Source organism: Cinclus cinclus, chromosome 3 (assembly GCF_963662255.1).
Source record: "Cinclus cinclus chromosome 3, bCinCin1.1, whole genome shotgun sequence".
Classification (NCBI taxonomy): domain Eukaryota; kingdom Metazoa; phylum Chordata; class Aves; order Passeriformes; family Cinclidae; genus Cinclus; species Cinclus cinclus.
Window position 1 is genome coordinate 9,130,758 of NC_085048.1, and position 14,452 is coordinate 9,145,209.

General features: G+C 38.8%; 1 protein-coding gene across 1 annotated transcript in view; it reads left to right on the forward strand.

Moving 5' to 3' along the window:
- Positions 1-5,280: 5,280 nt before the first annotated feature.
- LDAH (lipid droplet associated hydrolase) overlaps positions 5,281-14,452 on the forward strand; it is a 96,483-nt gene continuing 87,311 nt past the window's right edge. Inside the window, exon 1 of the mRNA XM_062488443.1 lies at positions 5,281-5,434. Within this exon, the coding sequence (XP_062344427.1) occupies positions 5,281-5,434 (154 nt within the window). The remainder of the gene's footprint in view (positions 5,435-14,452) is intronic.

The following is a 14,452-nucleotide window of genomic DNA, read 5'->3' on the forward strand; positions in this document are numbered from 1 at the left end:
AAGACTCTTTCAAATTATTCACGTCAGAGCAAAGCACCCTTTCGGAATAAGGTTGGTGGGGAATCCATATGTTCCTGATATGACTCCTCAGATGGACCTTTCCAGGCTAACAGTATTTTTATTTGTGAGTCCTGTCTGGATTAGATCAATAATTACTTTTACAATGTTTGGTAGTGACAAGGGACCACTTGTCTGGTACAAAAGGGATACCCACAAGTTACTTTCCCTCCATCCCTAACAGTTCGACTGTGCATACTTCCTTGGTCATTGCTGCAAGATTATTAATGGTAATATGATGTTACAAGGTCTTGCAGGTAGGTCCAGTTCTTAAAACTAGTTTTCTCCCTCCTTAGGTCTTTGCACAGTCCCCCATGTGGTGTCTCTGAACAAGATTCAGATTTGAGGAGTGATTACAGTTTTCATTCTTCAGCACTTCAGCTTTTTATCATTGCAACCCTGAACATGAGTAAGCTGTACCCCACTTCCACATGTGTCACTAATATTTTTATATGGTCATCAGTGAAATTCTACCGGCTGTTTTACTCCTTGAGGGAGGGGCATAGGGGGAATGACACAGGAACAAAACAAATTGAAGGCATTGTACTGCTAGCTCATCAAGTGATCACTAAAAACAAGGCCTCCTAATTACTTCACTGGTTTTAGAGGAAAGAAGTGTTATTTTGTATAACTACATTGCTTTGTTTGATGTGTCTGTTAATTTTTTAGCTTTGTTAATTTTTACAAATAATGACGAACAGTTTTTATTTGCTAACTCAGGGCAAGTGTGAAAGGGACTTGTATATGGCTATGACAGAGAATTGTACTGGAAAGTACAATGAAGAAATGTTTCATTTTTATGTGCTACTGGCTGCTGCTGCTTTTCTTACACAGAATTGGTCAAGATTTGTGACTGATGTCACAACAGCTTGCAAAGTCTTTGGCCTGTGTTTGTTGTTTTCCCTGAGAAAATCTGGCATCCATTGTTTGTTGTTTGTCCAGATAAATCTTTGATGAGGTCTGTGCAGCGTGTGTCATGTCATACTCATCTCTCACATCATGCAATCCCCTCTTTCCACTGTTCCTCTTTGCAGTTTTTCTTACCAGGTCGGTCAGTCTGTCCCTTTCTGGTTCCTAGCTATGAGCATATAAGTTTCAGTGTGCAGATCAAAGAGCTTACATCAGGTCTGGATGATTCTCCTGTGGGAATAATATTGTAGAAATTGTCAGAGCCTTAGTGTAGAAGGCAGCTGAAGGAATCTTGCGATTTTTCCTGTTACTCTTTTGCATTCTAGAGTTGAATTCAGTGACATGAAATTGGTGACACAAAATCACCCATTGGGGCAGGGTTTCTTTTTTATTTAAGCTGGTATGGCCAATCAGTAGAACACATCTATTTCAGTTTTCTATATTTCTGGGGGGCTGATCTAGTTTAGTTTCCTTTTCTCTGACCTATATATTTAGTTATTGTCATATACTGTGTTCATGAAACTCTGCATTAAGTAAGGTACTAGAAAATTTGTTTGAGATCCTTGTTTTACCTCCTGCTTTATTTTTTTCTACTGTTTTAGGGCCATAAGAATTGTAAACTGTTGGTTTGTGGAAAACTCTAGAGAAAACTTAGTCCATCTTTCTGTTGAGATCAGAATTACTGTTTTGTCGAGTCTTAAAAACCTCCAAGAGAGGTTCTGTTGCCTTCCTAGTGATCACCCATTGCCTTCTTAGCAACTAGCTTTTTATGATGCCTGGGAGTGTCAAGACACAACTTGTGGCTGTTGCCTCTTGTTTTGCCATCTTCCATTGCAGAGAAAGGTTTGGCTATGCTACTTTTGCAGGTTTCCTTCAAATGATTCTAGGTTGCTATTAGATTACAGCATGGGAGCCTGAGAAAGGACCGTTCATAAAGCTTTTCCTCTAGCCTAATTATTTACTTGACCCTCCCAAGTTTCCTTGTGTTCTTGATATGCTGGGGTTGAGCAGAGCTGGGCTCAGTGTTGGTCAGTATGTTTCTGATGAAAATCCTGAGTTTTATAGGCTCTGGTATTGACCCAAGATTGCTTGACAGCTGGCAGACAGTAGTTGATTATATTTTAATCTTGTTCAGTTACTTTTCAAACTATGCAAGTCAATTTATTCAGCCTGCATTTCCTTGGCCTAGAAAGGAGAATGCAGTGGGAGACAGTGCCAAAATTCTTAATAAGGCAGTGTGCATTACATTTACATATTTTCTTTCATTTTTGTAGCCAGGTATTTTATAATTGAGGGCAATCGCGTTGCTTGAGCATGATTTGTGCTTGGCAGATTGGTCTCTTATTCTGAATTAACATCTTTTCCTTTATGTGGTTAGAGGAACTTAGACAATACATGCTCCAGTGATTTTTCCTGTGGACTCAGCTGAGCCAGATCTGCCTATAGATCTTTGAGTGCTCTATCTTGCTTTTTCTGATGGAAAATGGCTATGATTTTAAATACCTTTTCATCTTTAACCATCAAGACCTCCACTGATTTACAGTGTTTTTTGATAAACAGCATCCTTGCAATTGGGACTTTATGGTCTAACTAGTCCAGTCTCATGAATTTACATGCACCCAACTTTATAGGATCTGGAGCACATCTTAGAGATAACCTTTCTCAAAAAGGTCAAAACAGGTCAGGTTGGTGAAAACATTGTCCTGCCTTTCAGAGCAACTTCCATTATTTGATAGCCCTAATCATGCATGTGGGGGAACCCTTTGCTATTGAAATTTTCTTCATTGCAACTTTTGACTGTTTTTCCTTGTCCTTTGGACATGCATCATGTGCTTCAGCATCCGAATCATCTAATTGGCTTTCTCCAGTGTATTGATGTCTTGCTTGTCTGAGGAGTCCAACAACTGGGCACAGTTTTCCAGATGCAGTCTTTCCAATGCCAAACAGCAAAAGATAAACACATTCCAAGATGGAAGATTATTCCTTGTGCAGCCTTGTATCCACTTGAGCTTGATAGTTAAAAGGGCTCATTACTGACTTATTTTCAGCTTGTTAATCATTTGTGTCTGTTTTGCAAAGCCACTTCCTGGGTTTTGAGCCCCCAGCCTGTGTTGCTGCATTGGGTTGCTGAACTCTTGGTGCAGGACTTTCCATTTGCCCTTTGCTTTCGTTCAATTCTCACCTTTCCAGCCTTTCAGCGTCCATTTGGATAGCAGCCCTGTCCTCCAGTGTTTCAGTTGGTTTGTCTTCCTTCCCCTGACATTTTGCACAACCCTTGGGAGAGTAGCTCCTGTCCTCTGCGCAGATGTTCAGTGGAGACACAGAACATTATTATTGCCCAGTACTGCTATTTGAAAGACATCACTGGTATGTGAATGGTTGCTTCATGTTCTTGGGTACAACTTCGAGTGGGATATTTTTTTAATATAACTTTCCGTGAACTGAGATAAGTTTGACTGGCCTAGAGCCACTCTGACACTCTGACATGGGCATGGTGTTTACCTTTTTTTGCAGTTTCCAGACACGTTTCCCAATCATAGAATCGTTAAGGTTGAAAAAGAGCTCTAACATCGAGTGTGGCTGTTAACCTAGCACTTATATGTTCATCACTAAACTGTATCCCCAAGGGTCACATCTACACATATTTTGTACACTTCCACAACTCTCCTGGGTAGCTTTTTCTAATGTCATTGTGACCAGAAAGGATAGAGAATGGCCTCACAGTAGCCCTGGCCATGGACACCTTGGTGTGTGTCTCTCCTGATTTTGTGGAATTTTGTATGTCAAATCTGCTGCAGTGGTCCTTTCTCCTTTATTTTGGTTTCACCATTGTTTTGTGCAACTTACCTATTCCCTTGTTAGCATTGCATCTTTCACTGCAGCATCATGGTTCAGAATAGGTACACCAACCTGTTTGTCCTGTCTTGTGATCAAATAGTTTATATGTCAGATATCAATTTGCTTACTCTGATTACATTGTGTGGTGCTAGTCTGAGTTTTGTTATCAGAAACTTTGTCCAGAACCTACTTTCTTGTGTACTTTTGCTTCTTAGGCTCTAAGCACGTCAGAAAAGGGGTGACAGGTTGTGTTTACTGTGGTTGTTGAGGTAAAACTGGATTTCTTCATTGAAACTGCTCTTGGCTTCTTTCAGCTTTAAATAATGAATAAATAAAAACAGGGATAATGCATTAAAAATGTATCTCTTTGTAGTTTGGCAAAATTCACTTTACTTATATTTCAGTCACTACAAGTTAAATAATAACATGGCAAACAATAAAATTGTAAAGGTTTCTGCCTTATCATTGAAAGAACTTTTTTGGGGGTGCTGGGATGAAATAGGTAGATGGGGGTACAAGATTTCATCCAGAGAATTGTGCTGTAATTGACATTATTAAAGAATGCTTCTCCCTTCCCTCCAGAAGTGTTTTTATTTGTACCATATTCAGTGTTTCTCAAGGTGGCACTTTTTAGTTCAAAACAGAACATTTTCTGTCTTTTCTGCCTTGGTTGTTCCTTACCTTAAACCTTTCAAAACCCCAGATGAAAACTGGGGAAGGTAAGGAAATGTTGTTTCTTCAAGTGTACTTTTCTAATGTTGTCAAGTGTCATTACTTAAAATTTCAGTCAGAACTGTTCCTTTTAAGTTGTGTAGCACTGAGAATTTTCCAGTGGTTATTAGTGAGGGTAGTGTTTCCCACTGAATAGTGCAGCAGACCTTGTAGATCTCTCAGGCTTTGGATTACGTGCATGAAATTTCACAAACTGAGTAGGAAATAGAATTTGTGTCCTTGTACTCAAAAATGAATGGTTCTTTTTCAACTAAGCAAGAATAGTTGAAAGAACTAATGTTATTTTTAACTATGCTTTTGATTATGCTGCAATATCCAGTTTTATTATGAGGCACACAAAACTTGCAAAGACATTCATGCACTAGTTCCGTTTGGTAGTTTTTCATTTGTTTGCCTTCAAATGGGTTTCAAATGAATCTTTTCAGTGGACAGTATGAACAAGAAATAGGAAATTATTTGCCTTTAAGGCAGAATAGAACTTACTGTTCAGTTCATTGTGTATTTCTGTGACAGAAACTGAAAGATGCTTTCTCTCATACAGTAGTAACATGAATCAACTTCTACAGCCCCTTCAGACATGAAATACTGAATTGGGCCTCAGAGTACTGGGCATGACAGCTGTTGGGGGTGGGGTGGTTTGGCTGGGTTTTTTTGCAGTTGTTGTGGGGTAAGGCATAATAGCAAAGAGACAACTCTTACGTATTGACCTGTTATAACAGTATCTTATTCTGCTTAACAGCAAACATGAGGTCGGGGTCAGAAGAGCCAGTCCCCTTACATGAAGAATTTATCTACTGCTGTGGAGCTGCTACCCATGTCTTAAAGTGTGGGCCTTGGAAAGACCTCTCAAAAGATGAAAATAAAAATCTACCCAGGCTCTTGTTCATGATTATTCCTGGTAAGGGTCTTTTTTTGTTTAAGTCTAGAAGTTTGTTGATTCAAAGGGGTTTGTCCAGTTTAATTTTCAAAAATCTCACTACATAAGTGGTAGATTTTGGCTCATGCACATAGCCAAAAAAATCAATAATAAGGCAGTGGTGAAATTTCTTTGTTACATTTGACTGTAAAACTCATGACTGGGTGCTGTCTGGGTGCCAAAACTGATGCCAGGAAAGGCTAACCTGGAACAGAGATTAGACAGAGCAAAAGGAATAAAACAGGTCTTTATTGGAAGGATACACCTTGGGCAGTGCAAGAGAGTGGCTGGGGCTACATCCAAATCAAATCCAAAATGGCACGAGTCTGATAATCCAATAGTCACGAGTTCTGACACTCTTATAAGTTTTGGTTTATCTACATATTGGAGTCAATTACCAACCACAGCCCCAGGCTATGAAATTTCAGCCCCCTGGCTTGCCCCCTTCCCTTCGACGTTTTTTAAGCTTTTTGGTTAATGAGTGTCCTTGATTCTCTAGCTGGGAAGGGATTGTTTTGTCTAACCACCCAGTGAAGAGAACTTACTAACAACTAATAATGAAGTTTCAGAGTTACATACCAAACAGCAGAGAATCTCAAAAATATAAAACCTAAAACCCAAGGCATCACTACTGCTACCTTTATTTTAAACAGTGCCAGAAGGCAGTACTTAGAAATTAGAATGTCTTACTCATTTACTTTGTGGTGGTGCTTTACTGAGAGCTTTGTGGGTTTTTGTTTGTTTTCATTGCTCTTCTTCCATTTATCTCTTGCACCTTGAAATGTTATTGCAATGCCAACTGTGTGCCAACTGAGAGATAAAAGTCACAGTATTTGAGGAAAAATCTAGATCCAGTTGTTTCTTTGTTTTTTAAATAGTAAAAGCTTTATAACTTAGATTTTTGCACGTGAATTTTTATGCTAACCCTCTTGAACTCAGTGAGTATTGCACAGTTCTTCATTATACTTAAATGTGGCTCTCTTAAAATGAGAGCTCTAAACTTGCATTTGGCATATGTTAAAATGAATGGAGAAGTCCTAATTTTGTTGCAGTCTGCCAAAGAACTGTAAAAGTTCTGCCTTTAGCAAAAGTAGAGCTTCAGCCTACTCAAGCACAGATACTGTGACTCTCTCACTGCCTGTCAGTTTGCAGATTTCTAATGCTTTCCATAGTTTATTTGAATATACTGGATACTGTTATTTCCCCCAAAATGAGTGATGTAAATAATGACTTTTCTGAGTATCAACAACTTTCTTCATGTTCCTCGTTTCTGTTTATGGGACTGTGAGTGGCTTGGTCTTTACTTAGTGGTGAAAGAGAATGCAGGTGCAGTTTTTCAGTGTTTTGGAAGGTTTGTGGAATATTTTATGTTCATTTCCTTGGACACAATAGTTTTATGCCTTTGCCTCCAGAAGCTGAATAGTAACTCTTTAAGCCAGTGACAGTGAAGTTTAAGTTCTTTCCTTAACTGAAAAGAAGCAGCATCCTATGAGTACATATTGTTTCTGCTTTGTGGGGGAATAAATCTTTTAAACCAAATATACTATGCAGAATCTCTTTAGTATCTCTCTGGAGGTACAAGCCTGAGTTCATGCTTTTCAATTGCTGCTTTCTGTCAGTTAAGGCATTTGTGGAAGGTTTAATTGAACAGTTAGGTTTAGAGTTTTTTTCCCACAAGTTCTAGAGCTTCCACCAGTCTTCAGGCTTCTGTTTGGGGTGATAGTAGAGGCTGTAACAAGGATAAATCTAAAACTGGATTATATCAGTAGAAAGATGTGTAGGGGAAGAGCACAAAAGTTAAGCATTAGCATCCAAGGCATAGGTACCTCTACAAGGCATGTAAGTTGCTCTGTTCAGAATGTACCAAGTCACATACATTGCATGCATGGCCTCCAGATTCATCATAGGAAACTTATAATGCAGTAAAATGAAGTGACAGGGCTACATGGAGCTGATTTCCTGTAGAATAGTTCTGTGAAGGCTCATTAATAACATCTTAACTAGTTAGATGTTTAGAATTAGACAGCAGTGAAATATTCAGTGTGCTTCTGTCATGGTCTTCAGGCATTTGCAAGCAGCTGATTTATGGTTTTGCTCTTATTTCAGAATTATGTTGGTAGCAAGCTGGAAGTTCTCTCACTGCAAAAACAATTTAAAACCTCAGCTACCACTATGATGCCATCTTCACTTTAGGAGCCCAAATTCAGTAGTGAATTAAATTACCCAGGCTTCTTGCTGTGGCTGGCAGGGAGCTTAGCTGCCAGGGACCTGGCATAACAAAGTGTAGTCTTGCTTCTCATGAAACAAAGGTGGAGTTTTTTGCTACTGTTACATGCCTCATTTTCAGCCTTCAAGGGAAGGCTTATCTGCCAGTGAAAAAAACACAGCCTTAGGAGAGATCCAGACATTTGGGTCATCTGGCAACGTGTTCGTGTACCTTAACAGGATTAGATAGCATTCCCCTTGTGCTTTTTGTAACTTTCAGAGTATGAAATGTGGAGCCCTTCATGAGTCTAGCAATTTTCACACTTGAGAGGCATGTATCCATGGTTGAGATTCTTTATGGAATGAGGAAAAGGGGCGAGAGGACATCTTAGTACACAAGTCAAGGAAAGCAATATTCAGACAAGGGCAGCTCTGGTTTTAAAAAAGAGATCATGCACAGCCAAACATTGAGTGATCTGAACTGAAGGTGGTTAGTCCTGCTGCATGTGTTACTCTGTTCTGTGTATCAGACTGCTCTGGTACATACTTTTTCCAGTCCTAATGAAATACAGTCATATGATTTTGTTAACAAGTAGTCAAACCAGAGTTGTGTGTGGGTATTGAGAAAGATGACAGAATTCTCGGCTTCTGCTGGAATCGAATTGTTGCAGATTTGACAATAAATCTTCTATATTTATTTTTGTTTTGTGTTTTAATAATGTTAGTTCAGAACAGGGAGCATTCTTCTCAGGTCCAACTTAACTTTCTCCCTTTCTCCACTTAAAGAAAAACCTCCAAATCATTCTTCTACTCTGAAATCAATAGCAGAATTCCCATTGACTTAAAATGAAGAAGGATTCTGCCTCCTGAGAACGCCCTGTGCTTGAAGCAGTTGAAAAACGGAACATGCAGCAGAGTTTAATCTCATTTAGCTTCAACAAGCTAATGTTTTGGGTTTTTATTATTATTATTATTAGTGGCAGTGTGTGTGAACTTATAATTTTAATAAAGCTTTACTGTATTAATTGAAATGTTTAATACACACATTTTGTTTCATAACATTTTTTTTGTGTCCACAAAACCTCTGAATAGGAGTAATAATCTGTTTACTAAAGTTACTACTATGTAGAAGGTCCAATTTTTCCTCAGTCCAGAATATATGCATATACTTGTTTGACTTTCTTAATATTAATTATTTTCTATTAAAATTGATGAGATTTACTCATGAGAATAACATTAAATGTATACAGCTGAAGAATCAGGTCCATAGTTTTCTGGAAATGGAGGTCTTACAGAAAGGACAGGAATTACTGTTTTTCCTCTTGTGTCCTAAAGGACTGTTTTTGCTTTTACAGTGTTTGTTTAGTGTAAAATTAGCAGTGAAATACAAAATCTACTACAGCAATATTTAGCATTGTTCATGTTCATTGAAAACCATAATCCACAAAGTGTAATGGATTTTTTTTCCTGTTTTAATAGTATCTGTCTGTTCGGGCCTGTGTATTTATGAAACATTTAGTCATGCAAATAAATACAAATTTTAAAACCACTGTGCTGTTTAGCTCATAACATTTTACTTTTCATCGAAGTTTTTCTTGCATTTCATTGCTGGAGTACATTTGGGTACCTTTGTTCCAGGCTTCCTATAATTTGTATTACCATTGCAATTTAGAATCTTTTACTTCGGGAGCATATATACTGTAAATAATATTTTTTTGTAGTAAATCATGTCACACAAGTTTCATTAATTAATATACAGAAATAATTTCGAAATCTAGTTCTCTGGTCTGCATGCAGAGTATTCCCTATGCTTTGTGAAGTTTCTGGATCTGTCTGTTTGCAGCTGAATCACTGCTGGGTTTTTGGATCATCTTACTGTTTTACCACCTCATACTGTCACTTGGTGATGTTTAAGGGCTATAAAGACTTAAACAGACACTCTTTTCAAGTATAAAGATCTTTCTTCTGAGCTAATTGTCTGAGTCAAGAATTGCTTATGCACAACAGAAATTGAGAACTTGGATTCTCATCTTCTCCTAGGAGTAGTTACATGTACTTGTATCAACAACACTTTCACTTGAAAACTACTGAACTATTTTTCAGCAGTGAGAACAGTGCAAACAATTTGCCTGGATTATGACAAGTCTTTGGTATATTCTCTCTTGAGGTGAGAGTTCCTGTTACTTTTAAAATCTTTGAAGTTCCATTTTTGTCTGTAACATAGGGACTCTGAAAAACTTTCAGTGCATTATCTGGCTTTATCTTCACCCTCAACATTTGCATTAGAAGAGTTATAATAAGAATCACTATGTTATAATACTTTGCAATAAAACTAATTGTATGGCCCTGAAGCTTAGTTCCTTGGTATTTTGTTTTCTGGCTCCCACCGAACCAGCTTTCTGAAAGTTATTAATCATTCAATTTGCTCAACAGTTACTGGAATGAATTGTTCTTCAGAGGGTCTGCTGTCACCACTGAGACTGAGGGGTAAAATAATCTATTTCCTCATTCAGCAAGCTGTGTAAAGCATGTTTAATTCTCTTCGGTTTGTTTTAGAATGGGCATTGATTTATGCAAAATTTATGTGTCTAAATGCCCTTGTTGGTACATAATCTTTCTGTTATACTTTGGTCGGCAGCAACTGATCTGGATCTAGTAAAGACTCTCAGTATCAGCAGATGAGGTTGCAGTGTGTAGCTTCTGGCTACTCTAACCAGGATATAATCTGGAATCCTGTATGGAATCTTGGCACCTCATGTGGGTGGATCAGAACTGTTTATGTGAAGCAAAATCTGATTTTGCAGTCAAGACCACTGAGGTACTCTGGGAAGGTACTTTATGTCTTCTCAGACGCTACTTTCCAAGTCAATAGCCAGGGTCTCCTCCCCCAGCACATATCAGTGTTCATGATTTGCCTTTGAAATGCAATTGGAGGGAAGGGAATGTTGCTGGCAATGGACAGACATATTGAGGAAAACAGATTTCTTACCTCCGGGGCAAGGGGAGTTCTGGGTCATGTATGTTTTGTGCGTACAGGCACTGAATGAGCTCCAGCAGCAGTTCTGTGAACAAAGTTGAGAACCTGTTCTGTCTGAAAGCATTAGGCAGTTTTTTCCTTTTTCTAGTTTTGTGGTTGGTTGTTTTTATTTGTTGGAGTTTTTTTTGACAGAACAGTACCAAAGCATTGTCCAGGAAAAAAAGTCTGTCCTAGTGTGTTCTCTGCAGTTTTGTCACTATCAGCAGGATTATGAGACCTCTTACAAACTTTTGTGGGGTTTTTTTTGTGGGTTTTTTTTTTGTTTGTTTGTTTTTGGTTTTTTTTGTTTGTTGGTTTACTTTTTGCTTGGTGGTTTGTTGATTTTATTTCTCTTGGAGGGGGCACAGACAGGTTGGTCAGGCTGAGTCCATGATGTGACACCAGGTTCAGAAAGGGACTCTTAAGGCCCTATTTCATCCAGTCTAATACTAAACAACTAATTCAGATGCAGGAAGAAGGAGTGTAAATTTCTGGGTAGTTTGTAGAACCAGTAGATAGGGATGGCTAAAACCAATAGGTAGGGATTTCTAGAGCATTTCTGCCTACTGAGGGGTTAGGTTGCCCTGAGATGTCAATCTCCACTTGTGGAGGTAATCAAAACTGGACTGTTTGTGCAGCCTGCTCTGACTCTGCATGAGCAGGGAGAGGCTGGGCTCAGAGATCTCAGATGATCCCTTCCAAACTCGCTGATCCTGCACATGTGAGCCCTGAACTGACTATCCAGGCTCCTTGTTCATGTGTGGATTCTGGTCTTGGTTGCTATTGGGATGCTTTCAAAAGGTGGTAAAGTCTATGGATAATCTTAGATAAACACTTGATAAGAACTAGTCATTCAAAAGCTGTATTTTGCCTTCACGGCTGTACTGAACAGCGAGAGCCTGAACAATGAAACTGGGTTTGTTAAGTATTGGGAACCAAATAGAATTAAAAATCGGTGAGGAGTGAAGCTTGCTACTTAAATACAGTATAAGCAGAGTATGCCAGAAGAGGGAGCTGTTCTAAAGATCAGAGAAAAAAAAAAAGTGTGTTTTGGCAAAGTTATTGCTATAATAGCCAGATACACCATACTGCAGGCTTCAGGGTCTCCTCTGAATGCACAGGTAAACACTGATTGATTCTCTACTGTATTCTTATCAGAAAAAAATTTATTAGTTTTATAAGGCCGTGTGACAGTGATTATCCAGCTGTGTTAGTTGTTGAGTGTCATACAAATACCTTGTATTTGCATGCAGAGGAGTGAAATAAAGCAAGTCAAATTAGAGCAGAGAATATAAGATTGGGAGTGCTTGGGCTTCTGTTCCCACCTTTCCATTGGGCTGCTTCTCAGTAGATGACCCGTGATCCTCACAGATTGTGTCCCAAAGCACCAAACAAATCTTCATTCACATTTACAGTATTTGTAATTATACAGTAACCTAAGCTTCTAAGATAGCATTCACTTACAATCAGCTAACACCAAGTAAATAAATTAACATAGAAGCACAGCTGCATAGAGTGAGATAATAAATACTTCTTCTCCTGGAATGTTTAAAACATTGACCAGCTCCATGGGCAGCTCCACTCCTACTCACTGTGAAAAATTCTTGTGCCAGGGCAGGTATCACCTTTCAAGGTACAGCAGTAAATACCCAAAGGACATTAAGGAAAAGAACTCATCGCATAAAAGTATTTCAGGTCTTTTTTCTTTTTTTTTTTTTAAGGAATTGTTCATTTAACTTTGTATTTTGGGGGTTGAATTAAGTGGTGCTTCTACATGCAATGAGAATTTTAGGTGAAATTCTGAAAGTGTAACTGTGTTATTACTTGAAGAAAGCTACACAAGTGCCCTGTTTGTACACTAATTTACGCTTTACTTTTCTTAATCCTGGATCACATAGTTCTAGTGACCTAAAGCTGAGATTATTTCCTATGTGGATGTTTTCCATTATATTAACATTGTGCTTTTTGTGTTTATGTTCAGGTACCTATACTAGAATAAGATACAAGGTTTCATGAGTCCTATTGCCTTTGCTTATTTTGATCATACCATTCGAAGGAGAGCAGTGCTTCTGTTGTCCATTCTCATCTTAGACAGTGGGGCAGAGAAAAAGGAAATTTTAGGTGCTCAAAAGTGAAGATGTTGTTATTTTACACATCTGGTCCAGGGAATCAACTTTAAATTTTTGTTTGATTGGGGTCTTGGCTCTCTTGACAAGGCATGTGGAGGCTATGGAGCTCAGAATGGCATCTAGACCAGCTGGCATATTTGAGTCAAATGTGGCTAATTAGCAGGAACCAAAAAACGTCTGAATGTTGCATCTTATTTGTGTCCTGATTATATGCTGTTCATATCCAAACAGCTGAGCAGAATTCCTTATGTCTGTGTGCAGATACTCCATTTAGTTAGGAACAATTTCTCTTTTACATTTTATCTTAGCAGCAGCATTCATCCATTCTGTGATATTTACTGTGCTGAAATTAAACTTACTACGGCAGATAGTATACTAGACTGGATTATTTACTATAAAACGTTGTTCCTTACTGTGTGGAGAGGATGGCTGTGAATCTGCATCCCTTTCCTGCAGAGAGGAAGAGAAATGCTGTGCTCTTTTATCATGGCCTCACCTGCAGCATAGGGGTTGAAGCAACCACTTAACTTCGAATGTATTATTTGCCTGCTGGGCTGTTCATCACACTGGCTCAGAGAAAACTGCCTGGTGTTCCTAAAATTTTCAAGAGTGTCTTTCCCTGTGTTTCACCTCTTTGTGTTATGATGTTATGTGATCAGCATAACACAATCAGAGTTTTCCTGGAAAGTCTCTACTATTACCTGCTTTTATTAGCAGATAACACTTAAGTAATTGACCCTCTCTTTGGATGTGGTCAGCCAGTGAAGAGACTGAAGCATTCATAGAGGTCTTGCCTTCACATAGCTGTTAGAGCCATGAAGTTAAGTATAAAGCAGATGCTCCTGAGTATAAAGTAGTGTGGAAGTTAGAAACTGTTTGCACAGTGTTCATTAAGACTCACCAGACAATAGAAATCCAAGAGATTAGTGCTTGGAGAACTTAAAAAACTTCCTAAGGCCATTATTTCGCAATTCAAAATGTTTGTCAACAATACTGGCATAAGGTATTCCTTTTCCCACCATGCTGTGCCATTCCACCCCTCAGTTATGCCAGAACAATACTTTGAGGGATCGTGCTGTGAATTAACTACGTACATGCATTTATTTCTGGGGTCTTTTTACAGCTGGAACAGTTCCCTATTTGGGTTCACAGCAGGGTCCCCGCAGAATTGTGCCAGTTGTAACTCAGGGGTTGGTGAGCTGTGGTAGGAGGGTGGAAATGGTAGTCAAGGGGGAAGGTGGGAATTCCTTCAGCTGGATTTGCCACAGAACTTTCTGCTGATAAATTATGGTGTCAGTCCACAGCACTCAGCACATACATGAGTTCACATGCTCTATCTGGAAACTTCTTTGGCAGGAGCTGGTGCCCCACCAGCCTCTCCAGGTGTTAGTGATTCACTGAGAATGCCTGTCCCTTGAGGCTTCTGCTTTTGTTTCCACAGCTTCAGATGAAGCTGCCAACTCTTTGCATTTTACCCTGAGTTCTCAGATTCTGATGTGGAGAAATTGTATTTTACACTGCAATGAATTTTTTTTTCTGATTAAAAAAATTAGTTTTCCTACTCTCTGGTAACTGGTAAGTGGGATGCAAAAGTCATCATTGGGAAGAGACTACACTTTAGAGTTAAAAGTTTGTGCAGCATAACAATCC